At 34.4% G+C, this 27,436-nt stretch overlaps 1 protein-coding gene across 1 annotated transcript in view; it reads left to right on the top strand.

Annotated features, from left to right (window-relative positions):
* The window catches only part of LOC129232688 (B-cell receptor-associated protein 31-like), a 70,298-nt gene extending 43,455 nt beyond the window's left edge, over positions 1 to 26,843 (top strand). The window contains exons 5-8 of the mRNA XM_054866819.1: positions 3,291 to 3,417; positions 3,513 to 3,597; positions 17,353 to 17,454; positions 24,894 to 26,843. Of these exons, the coding sequence (XP_054722794.1) occupies positions 3,291 to 3,417; positions 3,513 to 3,597; positions 17,353 to 17,444 (304 nt within the window). The 3' untranslated portion in view covers positions 17,445 to 17,454; positions 24,894 to 26,843. The remainder of the gene's footprint in view (positions 1 to 3,290; positions 3,418 to 3,512; positions 3,598 to 17,352; positions 17,455 to 24,893) is intronic.
* Positions 26,844 to 27,436: the final 593 nt, after the last annotated feature.

The following is a 27,436-nucleotide window of genomic DNA, read 5'->3' as shown; positions in this document are numbered from 1 at the left end:
TTTTTGCTGCGGACCGGCCACAAAAAACAGGTCACACACATATGGACACATACACACAGACGGACATTTCCCAAAAATGGTCGAAATGGACTCAATATACCTCAAAACGTTCCAATCCCTCAAAATTCGGAATTTGAAAATTGGCAAGAAACAATATGAAAAGAAAGATGCTATAGCAACATATGAGTTTATATTTGGATTAATTGAGACAGTTGAGCAAAATAAAGGACGTACATGATTTAAAAGTATGGTTACTAGAAATCCAGATGAATGTCTTTAAATCCATAAGCTCAAGATTTTGTATTGAAAAATTCGTGAAACATGTGCCACTTTGAAACACGTGTCTGCAATAAAATGTTGGTTATTTCCTCTTTACTTCTCTGCACAAAAGTAGTTATTTATTTCTTACCTAAATTGTTCTGACTGTCTGACATTCATACTCCTATCCAGATTTACAGCTGATAATCCAAAATTAAGTTTTTCTTTATGAAGCTGGCAACTTTTACTCTACATGGTCTTGCTTTCATCAGGTTTTGAAGTAAAAATCTATGAAAATGGTAAAGTAGTCAACGTGTGAGAATTGCACCATTTCTTTGGTATTTTAAATTGTAACCATGAAGAAAATATTCATCACACATTCTCTGTTTTCACAACCAAAATGTAATATTTGACTTGATTATTACTGATTTAATGTGGTTTTAATTTTCCTACTATTTTATTTAATAAGTTTTATGTATTACTTGGAGCTAATCATGTTTGTGATTTTTGCTATCCTCCATTTAGTAACAGCAGAGTCGAAAATTAGGTGAGATGCACACATATTTTGAGGTGATTAAAACCCCGTTTTCAAAGCAAGAGTTGTGGTCTTCTCATAATTTTGTTTTAGTGTAGAGATTTATTGGTTTACGTCTTAAGTACCCATATTTTAGTCAAAGAATTGTTGATCGATAATCATTTCAATATTCCATTGTTTTTAAAATTTATGTTTGATTTCTGTTTAATTTTCAAACTTTTTACATTATTTTCAGTAAAACATATGTAAATGCACTATTTAGAAACTACATGAAGCTTTATGAATTGTAAAAATGTCTCTCAATATAAATGGGTCCAGGCAGAGGCGTGAAGTGGGGATTATAAGTGCAGGGAAAGAAATTTTTGGATGCTGAAGTCTTTACTTTTGGCTATCTTTGGGTGATTTAAGGGGGGAGAGACTTCGGAAACTTTTCCCCCCAAAAAATTTCAAAGTAAAAGTATTAAAAAAAAAACGTCTTTGGTGATGTAAAGGTAACTTCCCGAAAGTAATCCCGCAACTGGTGTCTTAAAAAAGCAAAATTAGAACATCTTTAGCAAATTGAGGGCAAGGTGTTCTAGGGTTCTCTTCCGAAAATTTTGCAGAGTTGAATCATTTTAAAAATGCTATTTCAGAATATCATTGAATGACTTAATGAGGAAAGAAAGAGTTCGGAAGATTATTTTTTGGAATTGATAAATTCCCAAAACATTGATTTTAGACTACCTTCAGTGACTTCAAAGGAAAATGTGGAGGACTACTTCTGAATCTGTTTTTTCATTGGAGGTTTAAAAACTCACTTTTACATATTTTTACTGATGTTAGGGAGAAACGGGTTCGCTTTCTAGGAAAAGTTCCTAAGTTGGAATAATAACACAAATTTATGCCCTCTTTGAAGATATAAGAAGGAGAGAGCGTGTTTACAGGTTCTCCTCTGGAAATTTTTCCAAACCGAAGTCTAAAAAACTTAGTTTTAAGCCATAGTTGCCTCTAGATTTTTTTTTAATTGAAATCTTAAAAACATTCAGGTGATATCTATTGACAAAAAAGTGCAGAGGCAATTGCCCCCTTGCCCCCCCCCCCCCAATAGTCGCAACTGAGTCTAAGTTTGACCTATGTGAATTGGTCACTCTATTTAGAAGCTAAATATAGATGTGGTAACTCTATTTAGAAGCCTTCATTAAATTGTAAGAAAGGAATCAAATGCAAATTTAGTTTATATCAAATAGCGTTATAAGTGCCGCCTTTAAATTGCTCAGACAAAGTGGTGTAGTGGCTAGACACAGATCTCCTGCGCCCAAAGGCACAGGTTGGAACCCGATTCCAGTCGGTGAATTTTTCAAGATGAAAAAAATCGACAGGGTCCATTTAGTATGATTATGTGGCAAGTAAAAAATTCTTCTACTACTGTTACGGCTTGAAGTGCTCTTGGCAAATATTAAATTCCTAGTGCAGTTTCCATTCAAAGAGATCTCAGGCGTCTCCATCAGATGGAAGAACTGGGCTTAAAAATTCTCATGGTATGAGCATCTGCCAATAGTGGTGCTACCTGAAAGAATGGATGCTATATCGGGGGATTGTACTAGGTCTGCAAAAGGTTGTGCCTCTATCACAGCCCCATTAGAAAGAAAAAAAAATCAATGATTGTCTATGAAAGATTTACATAACGATGTTCAATTTAAAAAGCACTCAACAGCGTATTTTTGAAATTTCTTCAATAGTTACAACATTAGTTACCAATAAAGCTTAGGAAAATGTTTAACAAAACTTATAGTTCTGAACCTCTCTATCCCTACTTGCATTCTTTTTTTTTATGCTCAAGTATTTGGAATTATTTTTATATTAATATAGATTATTAATATCCATAGTTTTTGTTAAAGCTAACCCATTTACATGAACTATTGTTAAATTTGCTAAATGTGAAGGCTAATTTACATATTTGTCGTTCTGCAAAAAAACCTCATTATATTGGACTTTTCATTTTAGTTTCATTGCCAAAAGTATTTTCCTTTTATTATTCATGCTCTTGTTCTTACAGTGGCAGTAAAATATTTAGTGGTGATATTGATCAAGCCAAAAGTGGACGAAGAATGTTTTGTTCTGTGGATATTTACTGATGTGCAAAAGAGATGAATCAAGTAAAATCAAACAGGAAACTTTATAAAGATCAGGATTAGCGGTCGCCAATCACCACATGGCAACTAAATAATAAAAAGTGGCGACAAAAAAGTTTAGCATTATTTGCCACCCTATTGCCACTTTCTCCAACCCTGCTTGTCTTATGGATTAACATTAATGCCTGTGCTATTAATGCCATTATTTAGTTGTTATTTATTTAACCTGACCATTTTCATTTTTTAGTAGGGGACAGAGCCCATAGTATGTATTCAAAACTTAGGACTAACAAGATGCTTTATTTAAACAACTCTTGTGTTTAAAAAGTGTTTTATACTTTTTTTTTTCATATTTCTAATTATGTGTTTAATGTTTTTCTTCTCAGAGTTATTCGAAGACTTATTATGTTGTTAGTCATTGAAGCCGATCTTCTTTCTGAAACTGAAATAGCCATGAAAAGAGCGCATTCTGCTACAGAAACTTTCGAAAAATTGATGAGAAAAAAAGATCAGGTTTTACTTTATAAATTCCTTTAATTTATTCTTTTAATTTCATCTTTAAAAAAAATGTTACATGGTGTATAATAATTGTTCATTTTTATATGCAGTATGAAGAATTATCCAGTTCAGCCAAGGAAGAACTGTCTGATGATGTGGAAAAATTGCAAAAGACTCTGAAATCAACAAAATTTGGTAATTTATTTTCCTCAGTTGATTTAATGATTTCTTTTACATCACTTGCCATCTCTCTTTGAGAGCGTATAAATTTCAGGGGTGTTACAAAACTAATGGTTACAACCCATGGGTGCAAGACCTTCCGTCTCAGGACGGATTTCCGTCTTGAACAAAATTTCCGAGACGGAGGTCGGGATGGAAAGAAATTCCATGACTTTCCTTCTGTTTTTAACTACACTGCTTGACAATTGCTAAGGAATGAGTGATTTATGCAAATTTGTACCTCAACCAGCTAGTCAATGGAAACAAATTCAAGTTCAGATATCGTGGTATATCAAGACTCGGTATGTATACAGTGGCTCCCAAAAGTGTTCATACACCTACGATTTTCAATGAAATAGGCCATTATCCATTGGTTAGAATTAATATTTCGGAATAGGTATTTTATTATAAAATCTATAATCTATATTTAACAAAACTACATGAAAATTTTTAATAAAACATTAAAACATAATTTTTAAAAAATCAAAAACCAAAAATTGCCGGAAATTTTATCTCACAAAAGTCTTCGTACACTTTGAAAAAATGTCAAAAAATTAGTAAATAATCTAACTTTTTACAAAGTTATTATTTAGTAGAACATCATGCAGTATCAACAAGAGCTTTTAAACGTCTGGGAATACATTTCATTGTTTTTTCTTTCTTTTTTTGCGTAATTTCTGATTAAGTGTTCAACCCCAGTTTGAGTCTTACTGTTTCTAGCTCTATTTTCGTTTCAAAGCTGTATTTTCGTAATCTAGCCCCCAGATATCTCTAAATATGTTACATTAAGTTCAAATCTGGAGATTGAGGGGGTATTTCTAAGCTTAAGTACAATTTTTGAGGCACCAAACGCAAACGTGTGCTTCTTATCGTTATCTCGATAAAAAACAAAGTTGTTTCCGATTACCAAATTTTGGGCTAATAGTTTAAAATTGCTTTTTAAAATATTTAAATGAACAGCATGATTCATTATTTAATTAAAAAATTCCAAATTTCCAAGTCCTGATGCTGTAATGCACCCTCACACTAAAACACTTTCACCGTCCTGATTAACTGATCCAACTAAGTTCTTCAGATTAAATTCCTCATTTTTTCTTTTATTTACAATTATACAACAATTTAACCCAAAATGTTAAATTTATTTTCATCTATAAGTAAGACATTGTTCCAAAACGTTTTGAGCTTATTTATCATTGATTTTGCGACGGAAAGCGTAAGCTTACTGTTATTCGCACGAACAAGAAAATTTCTGCAGGAAGAGGTCCCATTTAATCCAGTTAATCAGAGAACTTGGCGAACAATTTTAGGTGAAAATTAAACGTAAAATGTTTCATTCAATTCTGCAGAAATTTTTTCAGCACTCAAATGTGTATTTTTCATAATTTTTTTAACTGTAAACCTCCGATCACGCATTGTTAACTTTGCCAGTTGACCTTTTCTTACCGTGTTTTCGATCCTATTCTTGTCTTTAAAGCATTTTATCAAGCACTTCACTATAGAATGGTATAAATTACCTAATTTAGAGACATTTAAAACCAATTTACCGCTACTGTGAGTGAACAATTCAAATTTCAAATGGTGTTTGTGGTGTTTTTCAAATACCAGTCATTTTAAAGTAATAAGCACAATATTAAGGAATAAATAAACAAAAAATTAAAGCCAAATGACTTTTAAGGGTCAACACAATGCAAAAATAATAAAAAAATGACATATGATAGTTTTAATCATGAATTTATTCGAAAAAATTTGAGTGTAGGACGACTTTTGTGGCGTATTATTTCTCCGTCTATTCATTTTTTGACAAATTTCAAAAATAAAATCTGGCAATATTTTGAAAAAAACTACTGAGTTTTATTCAGAATGGCATAAGAATGGTGTGAAAAAAAATTGGACTTCATATTCAAATTCAGTTTTGCGTTATTTTGGTTTTACTACAAAATTTCAAGGTGTACGAACACTTTTGGGAGCCACTGTATAAAAGACAGTGCATACACGCTCAAGATTCGTACGAAAATTCACGCTGTTTGGTTTTTAACAAAAATAGTGCTGGATGTTAAAAAAGGTTTTTCTCTGAAATTCTGTTTGGTTCTTAAAATATTTAAGAGTAAATTGTCAGCAAGACATCATTTGAGTACCTACGATCATGGACGAGCGGTTGGACGACTGGAAGTAGGTCAAAGCATCACCACTGTGGCTGCTGCAATGGGTGTACCAAAAAGTGTCATCTCCGGATTAAAGAAGGTGGAAATGTTTTCCAAAAGCATGCCGGGGGTCGTGGTAGGAACACCACACATTCAAAGCATCTCTATGTAGCCCTCGTGGTAAAAAGGAACAGAAATTTCACTCCTGGACAGATAGCTGCAAATCTTACAACCGCTTCCAGTACGCATGTTTCTGCAAGGACCATCTAACCGCAAGTAAATAATGTTGGTTTGTATACACGGAAGCCCGTACGTTGTATACAAGTTCAACCACGCTATCGTTGAGAGAGATAACGCTGGTGTAAGGGACATGTTGGTTGAGATCGTCAAAATTGGTTCAGAGTGATGTTCTCTGCATGGGCGGATTTATGGGGGGTCAGAGGGGGGCAATGCCCCCCCAGTTTTGGGAGGACTTTATGTAGTAACAACACATCTTCCAAAAATTAAAAAAAAAAATCATTATTTTTTTGTTTTTGAATAGTTCAGAAGAGCATGGGTGGATTTATAGGGGGGGGGGAAGCTCCCCAGTTTTGAGAGGAGTTTATATAGTAACAACTTATCTTCCAAAATCTTATAACAAAAAAAATCATGATTTTTTCATTTTGAATAGGAAATTGAAGTTTTTTTTTCTTTTAAACTTAAAATAGCCGTTTCTTATGAAGTTTGAACAAGACTGTACAAGTGTATAATCTACTACTCAATTTCAGAGGCTGGAAAGTGCAAATTATTAATAGGTTCTAAAATCCCTGAAAAGAATTGGCACAGTATAGCCTACAAGGGCTCTTGAACCAAAAACCCAATCTAACCAACCAAACCTTGAAAATAATTAGACAAGTCTTTGAAACTCCTAAGCAAAGTGTGCTTCAATTTTATTTCTTATCAAGTGTATGAATTAAGAATTGTTCAAATGGGTAGTATGTTACTCTCTTGATACCTATTCTCTAAATCTGTGCACCATTTCTTTTAAAGTATTAACTTGCATCTCAAAGCACTTTTAAAGCATAAAACTTTTTAAAAAAAAGATATTTTCCTATTATTTCCAATTAACCCTTATAAGACTTCAAAATTCAGAATTTTATATCCATTTTAGATAATTTCCTCTGGGGGAGTAACCCCTGAGCCCCCTAAAACTGGAGATATTCTATATCCCAATTAAAAGGAAGCACTGCGTTACTCTCTTAATACCAGCCCCCTCTCTTTTAAGGTCAATTTAAAAAGGACAGCATGATTACGCACAGTAATGAAAACGACACATACAAAAGTAAAGAATGGCCTTACGCATCACAGAAAACAGACAAAAACATGGGGGGGGGGGGAGGACAATTAAAAATATTGCTCCAAAAAAAAAAAACATCCTGCCCCTCCAGGAACTCAGCCCTAAATCCGCCTATGGTTCTCTGACGAATCTCGTATCAGTGTGGCAAGTGATTCTGTTCACCAGCTACTGTGGAGAGAGCGTAGAGCACGTTATGCACAAAAAATTATTTACGAACGTGATCGGTACCGCCCAGGCATAATGATGTGGGCAGGCATCATGCACAATGGCAGAACACCGCTTCACATTTTTAAACAAGAAAGCGTTACGTCACAAATGTATTGCAGAGAAGTTATGCTGGACCTTGTTCGTCTTTTTAGGGGGGCTGTAGGTCCAGACTTTCTCTTTACGGACGACGATACACAGCTACACAGGAGCATTGAAGTGTCAGACACACTGTAAAGTGAAAACATTCTCGTATACAATGACCTGCTTACTTTCTCGACTTATATCCAATTGAACTTGCCTGGGCTCACCTTGGTAGATGTGTTGCACAAAGAACCGTCTCTCCCTGAACAGTACAAGAGCTTAAATCCGCCTTGAGAGAGGAGTGGGAAAACATCTCCCAAGCACTCCTCAATAATTAATGGGGAGTATGGAAAACAGATGTAAAATGTGCATTAGTGTCCTTGGTAATCATACATCATATTAAGGTACTCACGTCTCCACCTTTCTGACCTAGATCATTTTTTTGGTTGTTTGAAAATCATCCAAGTAGGATTATTTTTTTATTTTTAAGTTTTTACTTCATCGATACAGCAATATCTGCATTATTTTGTACTTATAATGAAGGCACATCATCCCTACTAACTATATACATCGTTCGGTTTCTTTAATCATTATGTATTTTTAATTATTCGAAAAAACGTAATTGTTCCTTAGCAATTGTCAAGCAGTGTATAAAAAAAAAAGAAAAATTGAGTGTTTGAAAAATATGCTTTAATATTACTGGATCTTTCCATAACCACGAATTTACATCAACATTCTCTCCATTTTCCACCATGGGCTTGTTTTGTTTGCAACGTTCTTTTGGACTCACGCCGTTTGACTTTTTTAGGTAGCTCTGTTTTTTCCAACTCACTGCATTGCATACCGCGGAGTTGCTCGCTATTCTCTCGAATTGATGGCCTTTCGTCTTTCATTTTCACTTGCTATTTTCGATCATCCTTTCGTTTTTTCTCATTAGCGTTTTTTTTTTTTTTTTTTGCAAACTTATTACACATAAATGGAAAATTATGTGCGCTCTTAAATTGTCTTAGAGTTGAATCTGAATCAACGGTTGAGTGTGATTGCTGGCTTGATAAAATGTTCACGCCACATCAAAGGGCGTCCACCATACCACGTGAAATGGGAACTATCAGAGATTTTGAAGATTTTTAATGAAAAATAGGAATTCTGGAAAGAGTCGGAGGCAATTTCCAAGCTGATTTGAAACAATGATGTGCAACTGTTCCTGCATCTTTGGCATGTTTCTGGTAAAATAGTCTTAGACTTGAAGAATCACTGAACTCCAATGACTTTAGATCTAACACTCGCTAGAATGGAAATGGGGGGGGGGGAGAAAGGAAAGACGAAAAATAACAGCAGCACGAGTTTGCGAAAAAACGCTGTCTTGCAAAGAGTGTGAGTCGGCAAATTTACCCACGATACTGAAGTCTTAATACATCTATATTTTAGAGAATCTAAGGGGGGGGGGGGGGCTACTCAAGGACTCCAGAATACAAAATCGAAAAACTTATTTTTAAGCCATTTTTGAAGCTAGGAGTGGTTTGGGATTTCTCCTATGGAAACTCTAAAAAGAAGGTCAAAAATGTTTAGGCTGTCTTTAATGATGTAAAAGTGGAGAGGGTGAGGTTTTAAACAAAGTCGGAAACTGGAGTCTTAAAAACACTAATCTAGGCAATCTTTAGTGAATTGATTAGAGATGGTTTCGGTGTTCCAACCTAAAAATTTTTTGTAGCTTATGCATTAATAACTATTTGAAGCTATACTAAAATGACTTAAGAGAAAGGGTATTTGGGACCCTCTCCCAAAAAATGTTTGTAATTGAAGTCTTAAAACTTTTAGGCTGTCTTTGGCAATGTCAAGAGGGGGTAGGGATCTCTTTGGGCGAAATTCCGAAACTAGAGTCTTAAAAGCGCAACTTTAGACCATCTTTTATGAGCATAGAGGGTGGGGTTCGGGGTCCCCTCCCCCTTCAAAGATGAAGCATTCAGAACTCTGCTTTAGGAGATTTAAGAAGAGGGAATTCAAAGGCTTCCTCTCGATAAATTTTAGAAATTAAATTCTAAAAACTTGGGTGATGAAAAGGGGAACCACAAATTTAAGTCAAATTTAGTTAACTTAAGGGAAAGAATTCGGGGTTCGGGGGGGGGGGGGGGAGTCTTTCTCCCCCGAAAATTTTTCTATGTTAAAGTATTAAAATGCTATTTTGACTATTTTTAAATGAGTTAAGAGTTAGGGAATTCAGGGATCTTTCTCAAAACATTTTCGAAATTGAAGTCTTAAAACTTTGGGTTGTCTTTGCCGATGTTGGGAATGTTGCTCTTTCGATAGAAAAATAAATCTGAAACACAAACTTACACTGCCTTTAGTGCCTGCTTCACAAAAGGAGAGAGAGGGGTATTCCGCCGCCCAGCCCGAAAAATTTTCGTTTCTGAGGTTTTAAGAGTTTTCCTTCGAAAATGTTTCGATGCTGAAATATCTAAAACGCTACTTTAGGCTGTATTTGAGTGCCTTTTGAGGGACATGATTCTTGGGCCCTCCCTTGAGTGAGGATTCAGTTCCCCTGTTGCTTTTTTTAATTAATGAATATTGGATAGTGTTCCTAATTTAAAAAATATATGTACTTCACTGAAGCTGTTTTTTTATTGCTAATTCTACCACCTGCGATCATATAAAAAAATTCTTTTACAAATGAAGACTGGGGGGGGGGGGGATGGTGCCAGTTCATTAATCACCCATACCCTTCCCCCCACCTTTCTTTCTTTTCTTGTTTGTTCGCGCTAGCTTGGGTAGACTTTCGATGAGAACTGATTTATGTTGCAAAAGTGAAAATCTCATGTCCCAAGCGATTTTATTGCTGCAATAAAAAGGTTTACAATCGGCAAAAAATTAATGACTTGGAGCCCCGAACACTTTTACCCCTAACATAATCCAACATCTTCTAAAATTGTGTTTTTTGGAGCTTCAATTTCGAAATAATGCCAAAGGAAAGTTCTTGAACTCCATCCCTTCGATAATGCATTCAAAAAGCGTATAAATGTTGTGAAAGATGGAGTACAATTTCGTTTTTAAAGCTTCAATTTCGGGGAGAGCCAGCTCCCCCCCCCCCTTTCTATAATATTTTTGAAGATGGACAAGGGCTTCCATAGGCAAAATTTTAAGGGGGGTGCTCAGATATTTTCCTCATAGAAACCGATTTCAGTACTGAATAGATTAATTAAAATTTGACATTTTTAATAACTTATTCATTAATTGCTGGAGAAGAAATGTTTTTACATTTTTGCAAAGAAAAAAGCACTAAAAGCAAGGATGTTCTAATTTCAAAGGGGGAGGGCTTGAGCCCCCCCCCCCCCCCCATATGGGCACCCTTGAAGATCGCCCAATATTGTGATTTTGGGACTATCAGTTTAAAAAATTAATGTAAGAATGTCCCTGAAGTTTGCCAAAATGGCCTATCATTGCGTTTTTTGGACTTCAGTTAGAAAAAATTTCTAGGGGAGAGCCCCCAGACCCCTTGTTATTGGTGGTTTTTAGGTTTTTGGAACTACAATATCAAAACGCTTTAATATTACAATTTAAATTAGGTCCATAGTGTTAGAAAAGTCAAAAGCAAAAAACCTCAAAATAAACAGATTCCAAAACTACTATAGTCAAAATCTACAACATTTATGCTCATAAAATTTTCCTCAAAAACGCATGCGAGGGGGAAGGGGGGGTTCAAAATATATTTCCGTCTTGAAACACATCACCAAACTTGCACCCATGAACCACAAAGGAGGATAGAAGTGACCAAAAAAAAAAAAAGCATTTTTCATGATATTAGGTTGGAAAACATGGGCACCCATATGCAAAGTTGCAAGGGAGGAGGGCTCAAATATTTTCCCTGTGGTTTAGTTGAATATTTTCCCTGTGGAAACTGATTTTCAGGACAGATTAGAGTCTTTAAAATTTGACATTTTTAATAAATTATTCATTAATGGCTGGAGAAGAAATGTTTTTTACATTTTTGCAAAGAAAAGAATACTAAAAGCAAGGAAGTTCTGATTTCAAAGGGGGCTCGAACCCCCCCTCCCCCCCTTGGCCCCCTATATGTGTGCCCTTGGTTGGATAGAAAAGCATCACAAGAGGATATTTACGAAGAAAATACAGACCATAAAAATGATGAATAATGACACATATTATTTTATTCTCTTAATCTTTGCCTCAAAATATTAAAGTGTACCACAATACAGACTGTGTTTCAGTCTAGAGCAGCATTTCTTAATTTCTTTGCTGAGTGGAACCCTTTCTAATGCTCATTTTCTTCGTGGAACCGAGCATTGGTTGTAAACTTTGAATAATAAATTAAAAGTCCTTCATTATTTGTTTTTAAAATGTTTTCCATTTTTTTCTCTTGGTGTCTCCTTTTGTGAGGCAACATGCTTTCTTTTTTCTAAGTATATTAATATATCCGTATATATACAACCAAACCTTGTTATCACATAACCCTTGAAACTATCTACAGAGTGTCATGATAGCCAGAGCAAACGTCTTAACTGAACTAGTTTTATATATAAGGTATAGTTAATTTATATTTAATAATAAAATTGTACATTCAATACATTAATAAATTTATGCTCTTAGTAGATTCATCTAACATAATTTTGAATTATTGGCTGAAGGCTAAAATTATTATAAAATGTACCGAAATACTACTCTGCTCTTATTATGGTATATATATCTTATATCTTTAAAACGAGCAATTCTTGTGGGTATGTATATTTATATTTCTTTTCTCGGAAACGGCTCTAACGATTTGAGTGAAAATTTTGGATTTAATTGTAGTTTAGCATTCTAAGTTCATCTACATCAGTGTTTTTTCTGTAAAAACGCGATTTTTTACAAAAAAAAAAAACAGTTTTTTAATATAAAGTCTAATTAAGTTAAGCCTTGAAAGTAAACTGTGAATTGACGTATCAGGCAGACGATTTGCAACCATAACAATGAAAATTTGTCTCTTCTCGCTTTAAAATTTTAAACTTGCTTAGGGTTGCCAGGCTTGGCTGATATTAGCCACTTTGACTCATTACTTGGCTAAAATATACACTTGGCTAAAAACAAATTCAAAAGCACTATGTAAGTCGATGTCAGGCTTTTTTTTTTTTTTTAAAGCTAAACAATTGCTGGACCGTCTTATTTTATTTTATTTGCTTATATTCTTTTTTACACTTCAAATAGTTTTATATGTTTTATTAAATCACGTATCTAAATTTTATTTCGAAAAAACATATGTCTAGAGACTGTTTATATTTTGTTGTTTATAATTTGTTGGAGTGGCTTGTGGATCATCAGTTTTTATGGATAGCATGCTGTATGTAGCATTTTCTGGCGTAAAGTGACCAACTACACTAAAAGTACTTATTCAAAATAAAAATCTCGATTGAGATAAAATCGTGAATCGCAACATAGTATGGAAGGAAGTTTTGGGTTAAAAACCTATTTACCCACAGTAAAATTGGTCAAAGTCTTGTAATTAATGATAGGAAAATTGTACACTGGAAACAAAATGTAGTGGAGGCCGGGGTAATAAGAGACGCAGTCAAAAATCACAACAACAAAAAAAAAAATTTGAATTTTGACCATCTTGAATTCAAATTATGTTTTTCACAATCATGAGTGTGTGTATGTAGGCGTGTGCGTTTGTGTGTGGGGGTATGTGTGTTTGTGTGTAGGGGTATGCATATGTGTGTGTAGGCATGTGTGTTTGTGTCTGTGTGCTGGCATAAGTGTGTGTTTAGTTGTGTGTATGAATATGTGTGTGAGGGGTATGTGTATTTGTGTGTAGGCATATGTGTTTGTCTGTGTGCAGGCATGAATGTGTGGGTAGTTGTGTGTATGTGCGTGTGTATGGTTAAGTGTGTGTGTAGGTATCTGTATGTATGCGTGTGTGTATGTGTGTATGTATGTGCCGTGTGTATGTGTAGTTGTGTATGTATGTGTTTGTGTATGTGTGCGAGTGTAGTTGTGTATGTATGCGCGTGTGTGTAGGACATGGATGCAACCTGGAGACGGCTTTCGTATTATAGGAGCAGCATCGTGAAGAGCCGGTGGACGGTGATGGTGCGGAGGTTGGCGGTGGGAAAATAAAATGATAGGACGCCAAAAACAGTCAAGTGAGAACAATAAGCATTCGTGATTGCTCAAAAAAAATGTTCTTAAACAACTTTAAAAATATGTAATATAAAGAACTATATGTATACTTTACTACAATACACTTATTCAAAAGTTTATAAGATGTTTTGATTTTTTTTTCATGCAATGAAAAAAACCTTCACGTTGATTTTTCCTTAAAAGTTCGCGATATTTTGTAGGTGAAGTGTTTGGGAGTCATTAATGCGTAAATTTCTGACCAGTACTATTTTTTGAAATCTTGAAAGTCTCTTTTATTTACAGGTTGTGTGCCAATCTCTTATTTATCCCATTTTTATTTTTTGAAGGGGTAATAAGAGACAGGTATCTCTTATTACCCCATACTAACAAATTTGTTTTAGGTAAAAATACGATGAGTTTGATGGTTAGTCTTAAGTTTCGCAAGTTCATAGAATAGTTTTTTTTCAACATAGCCTAAATCTAAAATCAGCTACACTCATCAGAGTAGTCCATATTTAGATGTTATAAATGTATGGTTTTATGCGTAGAGTGTCTGTAAGTTACTAATAAATCACTACTACTTCATTAGATAATAAATAGCCCAAGTTCATTTATACTTAAGGATTAGAAAAACCTATAATAATACATACTTTTAAGACACGTTTTTTTACATACTTTCGACTATACTTTAGAGAAGTTTTAAAATATTTTCTGGCCACTTTAAATTAGATTGATGTTTTTGACCGATCCCTAAGGTTATGTTCATTAATTGAGGCTATCATTAAGTCTAATATTATATGTTATTTAGGACCTAGAACTATAAGAAATGAATTTCATGTAAACAATAATGTTTGAGTTTTTTTTTTTTTTTTAACGGATGAAAATATTAAAAATTTAAAAATATTGGCGGATTCAGAATTGCTTGCAGATGTCTCTCATTACTCCACAGGATTTTACCATGCTATATTTGAAGAGTGGCAGCCTTAGTCTCTTATTACCCCATATGGGGTTATTAGAGACAAGAATTATTGAAATTTTTGAACATTTTTTAAACCAAAATATTTAAGTTAAATAATCGCCTAAAAAATTAAGAGGAGTCCATTTAATGCAATGCAGTTAGTATGAGATAGTTGTTTCAAGTTTTTTTGGAATATTAGTATAACATTTTATTTTATTTTATTTTACTCTATTTTTGTCCCTTACTAGCCCTTTTGTTTCTTATTACCCCAACCTCACCTAACAGATAGTTTAAAGCAAAATGTTGATTTAATTGCATTCAGAATCTTCTTTGTTTTGTACTTTAGTGTTATAAAAAGGTTGCGGCGCATTTTCAATGATCTTTTTCATATTTATTGTTGCCATGTTTGGTCTTAGAAACTACTTTTTTGGCAATACTGTGCGTAAAAATGTTTATACGCAACCAGCTCAGAGCTTCCCTAGGTGGACGACTGTGGGGGAGAGGAGGCCAATATTCAGTAGTAGACTTCTTACGGCTGAAATGATTATAATGCTGATGAAGTGTTTACATGTATATCTTTCATTTCTCAGAAGCACCGAGAACCTTAATATTTTGTTAACGTGATGTTTTTTCAAGTATATTTGAAAAAGTATAGAACCTTAGAAAAATACGAGTTGACAAAAAATAATTCTTTTAAAGCCGAGCGAGGCTCGGTCATCCAGGTACCATACACTGGTGTGCAAAAATTAAGGACCAGAACGGTTTTTTCAATATAACTTTGTACAAAAGCTTTCCAAATCAACACATTTAATACCGTAAGATCCCCAATATGTTAGGACATGTGTAATGTAAGCAACACTTACTAAAAGAGAAATCAGAGGGATAAAAAGAAGCTTTATTGAAAAAGTAGCATGGAGCACAATGCGACTGAAGGCCGAAACATCCCTGTAAAGGGTGTCCAGCAAGAAACATCCAGTCTTTAGTAGGGGATATGATCTCCCCCGACTGCTAGGCAGGTTTCACAGCGTCTGCCCATGCTGAGAATGAGGATGTCAATGAGTTGTTGAGGCACTGCTGCCTATTCGTCTTGCAGCGCCAATCAAAGCTCCCGAATCGTTACTGGTGGTAAGGTATGAGCTGCCAAGCGTCTGCCTAGAAAATCCCATACATGCTCGATGGGATTGAGATCCGGAGATCGTGCCGGCCAATCCATACGTTCAATATCATCACTCTTTAAGAGCTGTTCGGCAGCTACTGTGCCATGACATGGTGCATTGTTGTCCATGAAAAGGAACTGCGGACCCATAGCGCCTCTAAAAAGACGCACATATGGAAGAAGAATCTCGTTACAATAACGGGTCCCGTTGACTGAACCTGCGTCGAAGATTGGAAGGTCTGTACGACTACCAAGCATGATGCCTCCCCAAATGAGAAAATCGCGACCTCCATACCTGTCCCTTTCAATGATGTTCGAGAGATGATTGCGGCTTCCCCGCTCTCTCCAGATGAGTATGCGATGAGAATCGCTACTCAGACCGAATCTGCTCTTGTCTGTAAAGAGTACTCGTCCCCATTCATTGTCTCTCCAATTCCAGTGTTCCCGGCACCACAGAGAACGCCTTCTCCGATGGGCAAGTGTTAGAGGTACACACCGTATATAGGGTGTCGTGCAAACAGACCACCACCGTGCAGTCTTCTGGCCACGGTAAAACGCGATATCGGTCGTTCAGTCGCCTGTGTCATGTGTCCAGCGATTTCTCCCGCTGTCTGCCGCCTGTTTCTTCTGGCCTGTAAGACAATATACCGGTCATCTGCAGGTGTGGTTCCTCGTGGACGACCACGACTGAACCACCGGATAGCTGTTCCTGTAGTTTGAAATTGTCTCCAAAGTCGTGAAACGATGCTGTGAGCAATTCCGAACTCTGCAGCCACACTTGTCGCACTGTGGGCCTTCCTCCAAACTTCCCAATGATTCGACCTCGGGTAAAAGCATCCAGATGTCGTCTAGCTTGATTATTCGCCATTTCTTGCTGAGGCAGCAACTCAGTGTGATTTTTAACTGCTATACGGCGTGCAATCTCTTTGCCAGAAATACTGATCTTACACCGACAACATGCTTTATACTACTCAGACACTCCCCCATTATATCTGCGCATATGCTACCGTACATCACCTTACTTAATCTCCTGATTGGTCTTTCTGTCCGCTCTGCCTCTTCGTTCAGCTGATATGCTAATTTTGTCGACTTATATATATATATATATATATATATATATATATATATATATATATATATATATTAGTTTTGTCCAAAAATAAAAGTTTCAGGAACTACTACCATACTATCCACAAACCTGCCCTAGTTCCACATGGCATTACAAATTGAGTGGGAAAATCAGCTGAAATAGTGATTATTTAGGGGGTCGCAAAGATTTAGCTCTTTAAGATTCTAATTTAGCAGGAGAAAGTGGAGTTCTGGTATTTTGGCGAAGGAATTTTACTTATGGGAAATAGTTAATTACAGAAATATTGTAGAAAAAGTGTTACATTTACAAACTTCATAAAAAAACATATTGTTTTTTAAATGCAGAGATATAATTGTCCATTTTTTAATTATTTTTTGAAATTAATTGTTGTCTTTCTGCATAGTGCTTATTTGGAAAAAATAAATTCTGTCTTGTGAACTTTGCAAAATCCAAAAATATTCAGAACTACTGGTCCAAATTTTTCAGATTTATTTCGTGCTTCTGTACTTTTAAAACACACTCAGCCCCTTTACTAATTTTATTACTCCATTTTAATGTGACAGGTATGGTCATTTCCAAGTTCAGGAAGGAGTATAGAATCTTAGTATATGAGTTCTGTATAAATATAGTGATGTATTGTTTTCTGATTTGTTTTAGATTTAGATTGTACAAGAAGAGCTTTACTTGATGTTGAAGAACAAGGAAAACAAAAAGCAAAAGAATTTGAAATTCTGTTTACAAAAACATAAAACCTTAATGGTAGGTATTTCCCATTTTTTATTAGTATTTATTTTCTTGGTGGTTTTACTTTTCAAATCATTTTTCTTATGATTAAATAAATCAGAATGCTGGCAGAAAAGTTAAGATGTTGCTGCACTTATGGGGGCGTTGGATGGAAAGCGTGAGGTGCAGGGTTCGTACGCTCTGGGAAAACCTGGAATTGTCAGGAAAAATGACATAGTTAAAAATGTCAGGGAATTTTCGAAATTTGCCCTCAAAACATTTTTTTTTTTCGAATTTTTGTGCAGAGAATTTTGTACCATGAGATCTAATCTTCATTTTTGTCGATGTTTCCTAAAAATAATTATAAAAATTTGTGGCGAAATGATGCTGGCAATAAAAAAGCTGCGACCCAAAGACATTTCCGCGGTCATCATTTTTGGCCCTCAATAGTTGAAAAGAAAAATTTTTTTGAGGGAACAGGAATTATGAACAAATTCAACAGGGGAGAAGACAACTTACTGCTTCGGCCGCACAAGCCTGAAGATGGGAGGTTCGATCAGGGAAATTCATTTTTTGTTGGGAAAGTCTTTTCAGCTACGTGTGAAACATAGTCGCCATATTTGGTCATTCACAAAATAAAAGTAGACATTATGCTTAAATGCCTAAGTTTCCAAAAACAAAGCAGAATTGGATGTTTTCTTTAACTGCAAACTAATGAAAGTAACACAAAATGTGCTGTAAATTGTTTTTTTATTATTACTATTATTTTAAATAGTTTTCTTGAGAAATGAAAAATTTTGTTCTTAAAACTTAATCTTATACTCATTGCCTTGGATGCAAATGTGCTGAAAAACTTTTCAACTGAACTATCATTTCATGAAGATTTATTATTTTTAAATTGTTTTCATGCTACAAATTCAAAAAATTATTTCTTATTTTGTGGCGAGTCGCCATGTTTGGTTATTCCCAAGATGGAAGTACACAAGACTTTTTAAGTGCTTATGTTTCTGAAAACGGCATTGGATGTTTATTGCAATGCAAACTATTGAAAACAGCGCTAAGTGAGTCTTTTTTTCCAAATAATTCGTAGTTTGTTTTTTTTCCCTAGAGAAATGCAAAATTTATCTTCAGAGTATTTTTTTTTAAATTTTAATTGATTTAGATGTTTATGTGCTTAAAACTGGCTATTTTGTCTTAATTGTAGTTTTTTAAAAATTATAATTATTTATAACTATTTTCATGCTACAAATTCAAAAATCTACTTATTATCTTAAATTTTTCATTAAGTCTCCATATTTGGTCGTTTGCACGATGGAAGTAGACATAAATTTCCAAAAATAGAATTGGATATTTTTCTCAATGTAAACAATTTGAAATAGCAAAAATGTGCAATAAATTATAGTTTTTTTAAAATTAATTATTTTCTAAAAAGAGAAATTTTAATATAGGCATCCTTTAATAAGCAAAAAAAAAAAAAAAAAAAAAGAAACTGATAATAATGAAAGATGATTTGATTATGGTTTGTTTTGCATTTCTTTTTAATAAATTATTATTTGGTTTCCATTTAAAATTTGATAATTATCTAAGTTGCCAAAACTGGATAAAACTGGTTTTATCCCGGCTGGTTTAAACCAGTTTTATCCATGGATAAAACCACCACTGGCCAAAACTCTTACAACCCTGTGTTTCTTCAGCAAAAGTAATTGTGTACAAAATTCATCAAAATCTTAAGAAAAATGAGAGTCAAGTTACACTTACATCAATTTCTACTTATCTGCTTCAATGCTTTCAAAACCAGCCCCAACAAAATTTTGTAGGTACTTTTTTTTTTCATTTTTTGCTGCTGCTAAAAGTCCCATGGTCCATGGCTTTTAGTTGTCTCCCTCCCCCCCCCCCCACACACACAGTTATAGGCCAGCCCCAATCACCGCTGTTGTTGTGAGCATTGGTATGCAAAACATGCTCACAGAGGCGTAGCAAGGCGTGGGCGAAGAGGGCGACAGCCCAAGGCCTCGCGCCTCCTAGGGCCTCGCATCTCCCCAGTCCGTTCCAAATTTTTCTCTGATTGAAATTTGTTCTGAGAAAATTTTTTATTTTTTCAGTCCCGAATCAGTTAAAAAAAGACAGATAAAGCACATTTTTCTCATCAAAAAAAAAAAAAGAAAAGAAAAACCGAGGGGCCTCTCTTCGATCTGTTTCTTCCTTTTATCTGAACTTAAGGCGCGCTCGGCTTCCTCAATTGCCGATCTTTGTCTCTGTACCTTGCACCCGTAGTCGAGAAGCAACCATGAAAATTAACCCCCCCCCCCCCTCCCTTGGGAAACTATCTTAACACCTAAAACCAGTCGACAATAAATATTTTTCTGCCTTCTCTAAAAAAGCAGTTTTCAACGTTCTAAAGAGTGGAATATAAGAGCTAACTGGTAACTGATGGGTCAAATTGACTCCATCTGGCTTCCGGGGGTGCTGATCAAATTGTCTTGTGAAAAGAAAGATTTTTGGTGGGAGGAGAAGAAAAAAGCCAAACTAGAGGTTGGAAGATCTAGGACTGTCTGCTCAAACCCGTTTGGCTGATCCCTCATTTGCATTCGTTTAAAACATAACTTTATTTAATTTAATTGTTTTCGAAGACCATACCCGGACTGGCCAGGTCGGCTAGGAGGGGATTACGCAGTATATTCTAATAATCCGCATTAAATGAAAAAATACATATATATATATATATATAATTTTGTTTATCTGAAATTATGTATTAGACAGTAGATACTTATATGCAATGCGTGTAGACGACTAAAGAAATCTGAGGTGGACATTTTGTGTACAAAACTACTAATGTTATACATCAACATATGAATTTGAAAAAATAAATTATTTATTGAAAATACATAGTTACTAATGTGGTACAATTTAAGAGAACAAGCGCATAATTGTTTCATAATTGATTAGTTGTTCAACTAAACATTTATCATATCATAAATTTTACTAATTTATTCCAATTTTATATAATTTAATATTCTCTCCAAAGAGATTTTTACTCAGACAAAATTATATTTTCAAGCAATGATGATTTTTTGTGGACTATTGAGCAGTATTTTCCCTTCCATTTCGGAAAAAGAATCTAATAAAAGCATTTTATTTCTTTGTTTTTTTAAATTTATAGTTGAGTGTGACCAGTGTTAGATTTCTTTAAGCTAAACAAGTTGTAGTTACGGACGTCCGCTTTGTTGGGGCCCACAGTTCCCGAAAAATAGCGCCATTCTTCAAAAAAAAAAAAAAAAAAACTACTAGAAAAAAAAATTCATTTTCAAATGCTTGAAAATTTGGGAAAATGTGGGTATAAACCTTCAATTTAAAATGTTTCTAACAAATGCAGGGAGGGAGCAGAACGTCCCTCAGTTCCTTGCTACATTTTGCATCAAAAAAATTACAATCATGATTCTCACATTTCTGTAACATATTGTTTGAGATAAATTTTTGTGACTCACATGTTTCTTATCTTACTATTTATTTTATTTATTCCCGGTATCAGTATTTTGGAAGCTCTTTTATTTTTGCCAGGGCGGGGTTACCAAAATAGGAAGAAATTTTTTAAAATCTTTGTTTCAGCCATAAACATTTTCTGGAGTTCATCAATTCAAAATCGGAAAAAATAAAATTTCGGCGACTCCTTTTTTTCCTTATCGCTTTCCTTCTTTTTATTAGTGCTGCCAAACGTGTTGTTTTCAATTTGCCGACAGGCCTGGGGATATTCACTGGACAAAGATGGTAAGAAGGGAATGTGCTTTTGGGCTTACGGCTATTCAGCCACACATGGTTAAGATGCGTATGAGGCGAACCCGGAAATTGTTCAAACCGCACACTATTTCAAAACTGTCTAGTTACCCCCAGTTACCACATGTGGGGTAGTATTTGTTAACTCGCTCTCCTTGGTTGAAATGCAGTTTCTGACCTCAACAACGCTCCTTGTTTTAGTACAAAAGTTTTTATTGATAGTGTCATCAAAGGTAATTGACCGCACAAACAGCCATACTGTTTCAATTACAAGGCACCGTATTCTTACCGCCGTACGGGGCAATATATTTTACTATCTCTGTTTGCGCAGTACCTGGGACATTATACGTTTAATTCCGAACAAAGATTCTTTTCTTTTCATTTATATTTGAAATTTTAAGGCAATGAGTAGTGTCGGCTTCTGGGAGACATCGCATGCATGACGTTCTACACGAACTACACATTACGTCTCTTGTGTCTAATATTGCAGCGTAGAATCTTCAGAAATGAATTTTTTTCTCTCCAACAAGTGCAAGATTCATGACGTTTTGCTTTCCACAGAACTGATGAAAGGTATGCTGCGTTTATTTAACGCTTTTGATTCTTAAAATAATGCCATAATAATTGAGGAATAGTATTTAATAATTTTTTCAGGTTATTTTCAGATTAATAATTCTGAAATTTAACGTATCAGTGAAACCTCAATAAGTAGTCGACCAGTTAAGTGGTCACTCCGCTTAAGTGGTCGTTTTTCTTTGGTCCCGAGAGAAGGTCTCATTCACAGTAATGTAAAATGATCCTCTTTGACTGGTCACCAAATTTAATTTTACCCGGTTAACTAGTCACTCAAAAATTGTTTTCTAAAATTCCTTTTCCTTATCGGATCTTAGAAAATAGTGTCGGACTTAGTTGAAAGGCAATGATAGTCATTTTTCCTTGATATCTCGATCCTCGGTTCTGGTCATTCAAAGCATACTTCTTGCTGTGACTCTGCCGAGTGCCAAGAATATGAATCAAACTCTTTCCAGCAAAACAGACAAAATCTAATACCTTTAGAAAGTTAGTATTTAACACCTGTTCAAGGAACTACAACACTAAATGTGAAGCTTGATGTATGTTAAAAGAGATAGTTCTTTTCCGAAAGCAACAACTTCATCAGTCAACATTGAAGCATTGTAGTAATGTACCGTAACTACATTAAAATAAGTTGTTGTTATTAAGTAATGTTTAAGTAAGAGAAAATAAAACAAAGTAACTATTATTAGTATTTTTTCCCCCTTTTTACAATTTCCATTAATTTATAGACATTGATTACATAAGTTATTGCTTTTCTCACAGAATTCTACTGCTATTCATTAATATTTGTAAGGCTTTTTTTTCTTCCTTAATTTCCCACTCCACATAAGTAGTCACTCCGCATAAGTGGTCAAAATTTTTTGATCCCTTGAGTGACGACTTAACGAGGTTTTATATCCTTTCATGGCGCAAACTGTGCCACTGAAGTTTTTAGTGCCGCGATTTAAAAAGAAGTTTCGGGTTCTTTTTTTGAAAGGGGAAAGCGCATGATAAGAAAAAAAAACCCTTAGCCCTTTTCAGTAGTGGCGCACCCACGGAGAGGGCTAAGGATCTGTCCTCCCCCTCAAGCCCTAAAAATACAGAATGTTCTATCCATTTCTCAAATTATTTTCTCAGGGGAGAAACCCCCGGACTCCCTAAAGTTTGGTATTTTCAACACCCCACTTAAAGGGCGTCCATGTGTCCCCTCCTTACCCCCTCCCCTTCCGCCTACAAGGTCAATCAGAAAAAGAAAAGAAATAAACATTTAGTTCAGAGCAATATGGTAGAAAATGCACCTTAAAAAGATTGTGTTAAAATAGTATGAAATTTTGTTCTGGTAAAGAAGCAAAGCCTAAAACACATGTATTTAATGCAACTTAAGTTTTATACTTAAGCCCCCCCACCCCCCAAAAAAATGCAAAATGCTGATTTTGAGAAAATTTTTGAACATTTTTGAGGGGGAGGGTCTCAGCACCCACCCACAGGGGAGCCCCTTTCCGTTACCTTGTCAATCACCCCAGAGGGGCCAGTCTGGGCCTGCACCCAGCTCTTGATTTACTAATAGCCAATGCAGTCTGGGTTAAGGGCTGCCCGGCTGGGCCAGGGTGGACTATTTTTCCACCAATATTTTGAAAGAGCCCGAAGTTCAACTAGAATCTAAAACAAATATACATAGGTTTTAGATATTATCAACTGTAGCCAGGGCCGTATCCAGCGCCCCCCCCCCCCCCCGAAATATTTTGGGACGTAAACTTGATTAACTTTTTATTAGTATCACTTTTTTTTAATCTTTCTATTGGCAGAAAAAGGAAAATTGTAAAGATATTTTTTATTCTTACTTTTCTAAACATTAAACGACTTAAAATTTAAAGAAATGCAGAGAAATTAGATAATTTGAATTCTCATTAGCTGCAAGACATATTTGAAAACGAGACATTTGTTATGTGTATTTCCTGCTCTTTCCCAATTCTATTAAAAAGTGAATTAAGACTTCTTTTTTGGATCTACAATTTAAAAAAATTGCCGAGTCCCTAATGTTACAAAATATGGTCTGCAGTCGCATTTTTCAGACTTCAATTTCAGAAAACTTCTGAAGAAGGGAGCAAATTTGAAAAAGAAAAAACTATAGTTCCGAAAAAAATTAAGGTGGAGAGCTTTGAATCCCTCCTCCTTGTATCACTAAATATTGCTTAAACTTCTATTTCGAAATGCTTTTTCGGGAGAAACCCTAGATATTTGCTTCCAGTAATATAAAAGTCTGTCGGTAACTGAGTCAATCAGAGACAGCACCTAAGTCCCATTCCTTACTCTGACGACGTCAACAAATATCGCCTATAATCGCATTTTAAGAGCTAAGTTTCTAAAAATGTCCTTAGAAGGCCACCGAAAATTGTAATCCTCGTCCCGTAATGTCACCAGAGACCGTCTAATATTGTGTTCTTAAGAGTACAATTTCAAAAATTTCTCCAGGGGAGGACCCCTGGACCCAATCTATCAGCTACGGGAAATTTTGAGTGCCCCACCTTTAAATATTTCCTGATTGCGCCACTGAAGCGTATGTGACCTAAAAATAAAAAGTTCATCCTGGCTTATTTATTTATTTTTTAAATGATGACTTATTCATTGAAGCCATTTCTAAGAATGTTGTTGTGGTATCTGTTTTGATGTTTCCCTCCCCCCCTTTGTATACTTTAAATTACAGCCTTAATAAATATGTGGTTTTATTTTATAACTTTTTTTTGTTTAACAAAATTTATTGGCTCTTATTTAATGGACAGTATATTTTTGAAAAGTTTAAACGTGGGGAGGAGTCGGCATTTTGCATTTTAGTCCGGGACGAAACTGCTAGAGCAGGCCCCTGCACAGAATACAAGAACAACTTCATCTAGAATTTATTTCAAATTTGGGGGGGGGGGGGGAGGCCTCACAAAATTCATTCACCCGCTCTTAATGTTGCTGTTGCTACGCCACTGCATGCTCAAGTTACTTTTGCTGTTCTTTAGAATTTTTCAATCTTTTTAATAAAGTTACTGTCATTATTTGATACTTTAACCAACCTCTTAAAACATCTCTAATTGTGGAACTAATAGCAACTTCTCAATTATTCTTGTCCTTATGAAAGAATAACTTAAGTTTTTTTTTTATAGATTGTTCATGCTGATGTGAGTAACAAACGAAATTAATACAAAGATATACAAGAATGAAATGTGCCAGAATACTGAACCAACTTGATTATTTTCCCATCACTTATATGTGAATAGTAAATGGAATGTGCCTGTACATATTTTGTGATTAATGTCTGTGACCTGAATAATCTTTAAGAAAACTAGAATTTTAATAATAATAATGATGTACTACTTTTAATAATAATGTGTCAAAATTTGGGAATGAAAAAAAAATGTATTTAATTATTTTGCTTTTGATGTTAGAAAAATGGAAAAAAAGTTCAATTAATGTGTAATTAACTCTATCAAAACAAGATCAAGACTTTTTTTACTTCTACCAAAAATGGAAAATGAATTTTAATGTCTATCAGCTCAATTTGTATTGCATTTAAGAAAACAGCTGCGTCATAAAATATACACTTTGATCTTTTTTGAAGTCCATCATTAACTGATTAGTTGTCAAATATTTCCATACTTGCAAAATGTTTTTTTTTTTTTTTTTTTTTTTGCAGGAGCTTTCTGTTTTTTTAGGCTGTTGCCCAAATTCCCGGTTTAGTATAATTTTCTTCTGCTTTTAAAACAGCTAGGCTAAAATTATTTAATTTGCTGTAATCCTCCAGAGATCCGGCATGTTAAGTAACGATAAACCATAGTTTGGAAATTTAAAAGAATGGTAGTGATAAAAATGATTGGCAAATGTAAAAAGTTAGAAAACAAGAATTTGTGACCAAGAAAAACTTGCCAATTTGCTACTTCATCCATAGCAACAATTATTCTGAATAAAAACATTTATCCACCACTATGAACTGATTGCAAATTTAAAGCCTACATATTAACTAGCTGAAATTCATGGAATTTTTTTTTTTTGTATTCCAGTACCAAAATGTGCAGTTTTGATGTCATATTAGTGTCAAGTACTCGATTAAATTTAATTTTACTGCTTTTTTTCATATTGATGGCAGGGCTGTATACAAGGCGGGGTTCTTAGTGTTCAACTCCCCCCCCCCCCCCCCCCCGACTAGTTTGGTTTGACATTTAAATGTTCGTTTACATTTAAAAATTTCCAAAAAAATATTGTTCTAAAGCTCAAATTTCTTTCATATGTATATTAATTACATGAAACGCCTTCATAAAAGGCAACCCGATGACTTGAACATTAGCACAACTTACTTGATAGTTTGTAAGCTCCGCATGAAAGTTTTTAAACCCTCCCCGAAATTATTTTCTGGCTACGTCCCTGATTGATGGTTTCACTATACTAATAAAAGAATTGTATCTGTTCATTTTTTGCTGAATATTTTTTTAAAATTTGTTTTGAAAGCAGATGCTTTTTGAAGTATTTTTAATATTTGTAAACTTAGTTTTTTTTCCCTTCCATTTTTATTAACAGGGTGTCTGCGCATATGGAAAATCACGATTTTCAGCAAAAAATGTTCAAAAGTCATGGAAACTGACATCTGGTCATGGATTTTAGGTTGCATGTTTGTCAAATTCTACAAATTAAGTGCAAAATTTACCCATCTTAGCTGTTTCTTACGCTTTTACCCGTCAGTCTCGCTTTTTCACACATTTCGAAATTTGATTGCATCCGCTGCTATAATACTCACTTGTTTTTCTTTAGGATGTTATTCTACCGTTTGGATGTTTATAATTTTGTGTTTAGTATTATTTTTAACCTCCTTATTTGTCTAACTGTATAGTTGGAAACTCATTTTGGGGGTACATTACTAATTTTTCCATTATCATTCAACTCAAAACCTTTAAGTCGTTTGTATCAGAGTTGATTCCAGAGACTTATAAAAGTTATCATTAGTTTTCAGCAGTCTTAAGTTAATTAACATTTCAGAAAATAAAATTGGTCTAACTTGTAAGCATACTTTTAGTATTTACTAAATTATTGCTACTCACAGATAAAAAAAAAAAAAAAAAACTACTAGCTTTAAAAAAAAATAACTTTTAGATTCATTATTTCTTTATGAAATAAAAATATTTAGTTTTAAAAACGCAAAAGAAAAAAAATCAAGCTTAAATGCTCCGCTGTTCACCAGTAGTGTTACATCATTTTTACTGCATGTTTTAAGCTTTTATTTTGAAAAATCATTTTTCAACCAAAACTTTTTTCGGTATTTTTACTAATTGAAAAAGTGTGTCACAGAATTTTCTGAGAAAAAATAATTTGTTTTTGTGTAAATTCTTACCTATATAAAAAAAATTTTGTATCATTTATTGGAATCCAAAAAAAAAAAAAATATTTCCAGAAATATTAGATTCATAAATATGTCCTTGGTAGCAAAATGATTTAGTTGAAACTCTACTTATTTCATGTGTATCACTAGACATTGTTGAATAAATTGTTTTTTAGTTATAACAGTCGCTGAGCTTGATGGTTGCAATTTAATTTTTACAAAACACAAATTTAGATATTCTTGTAAAAAAATCAATGTTTCTTCTGGAAAAATTGCTTGCTGTGAGTCATGGAAAGTTATGGATATCAAAACTTGAAATGTAGCAGATACCCTGTATTT

The sequence above is a fragment of the Uloborus diversus genome, chromosome 1 (genome assembly GCF_026930045.1).
Source record: "Uloborus diversus isolate 005 chromosome 1, Udiv.v.3.1, whole genome shotgun sequence".
In the NCBI taxonomy this organism is placed as follows: Eukaryota; Metazoa; Arthropoda; class Arachnida; order Araneae; family Uloboridae; genus Uloborus; species Uloborus diversus.
The sequence above is the reverse complement of the archived record's forward strand: the minus strand, read 5'-3'. Positions and strand labels throughout refer to the sequence as shown.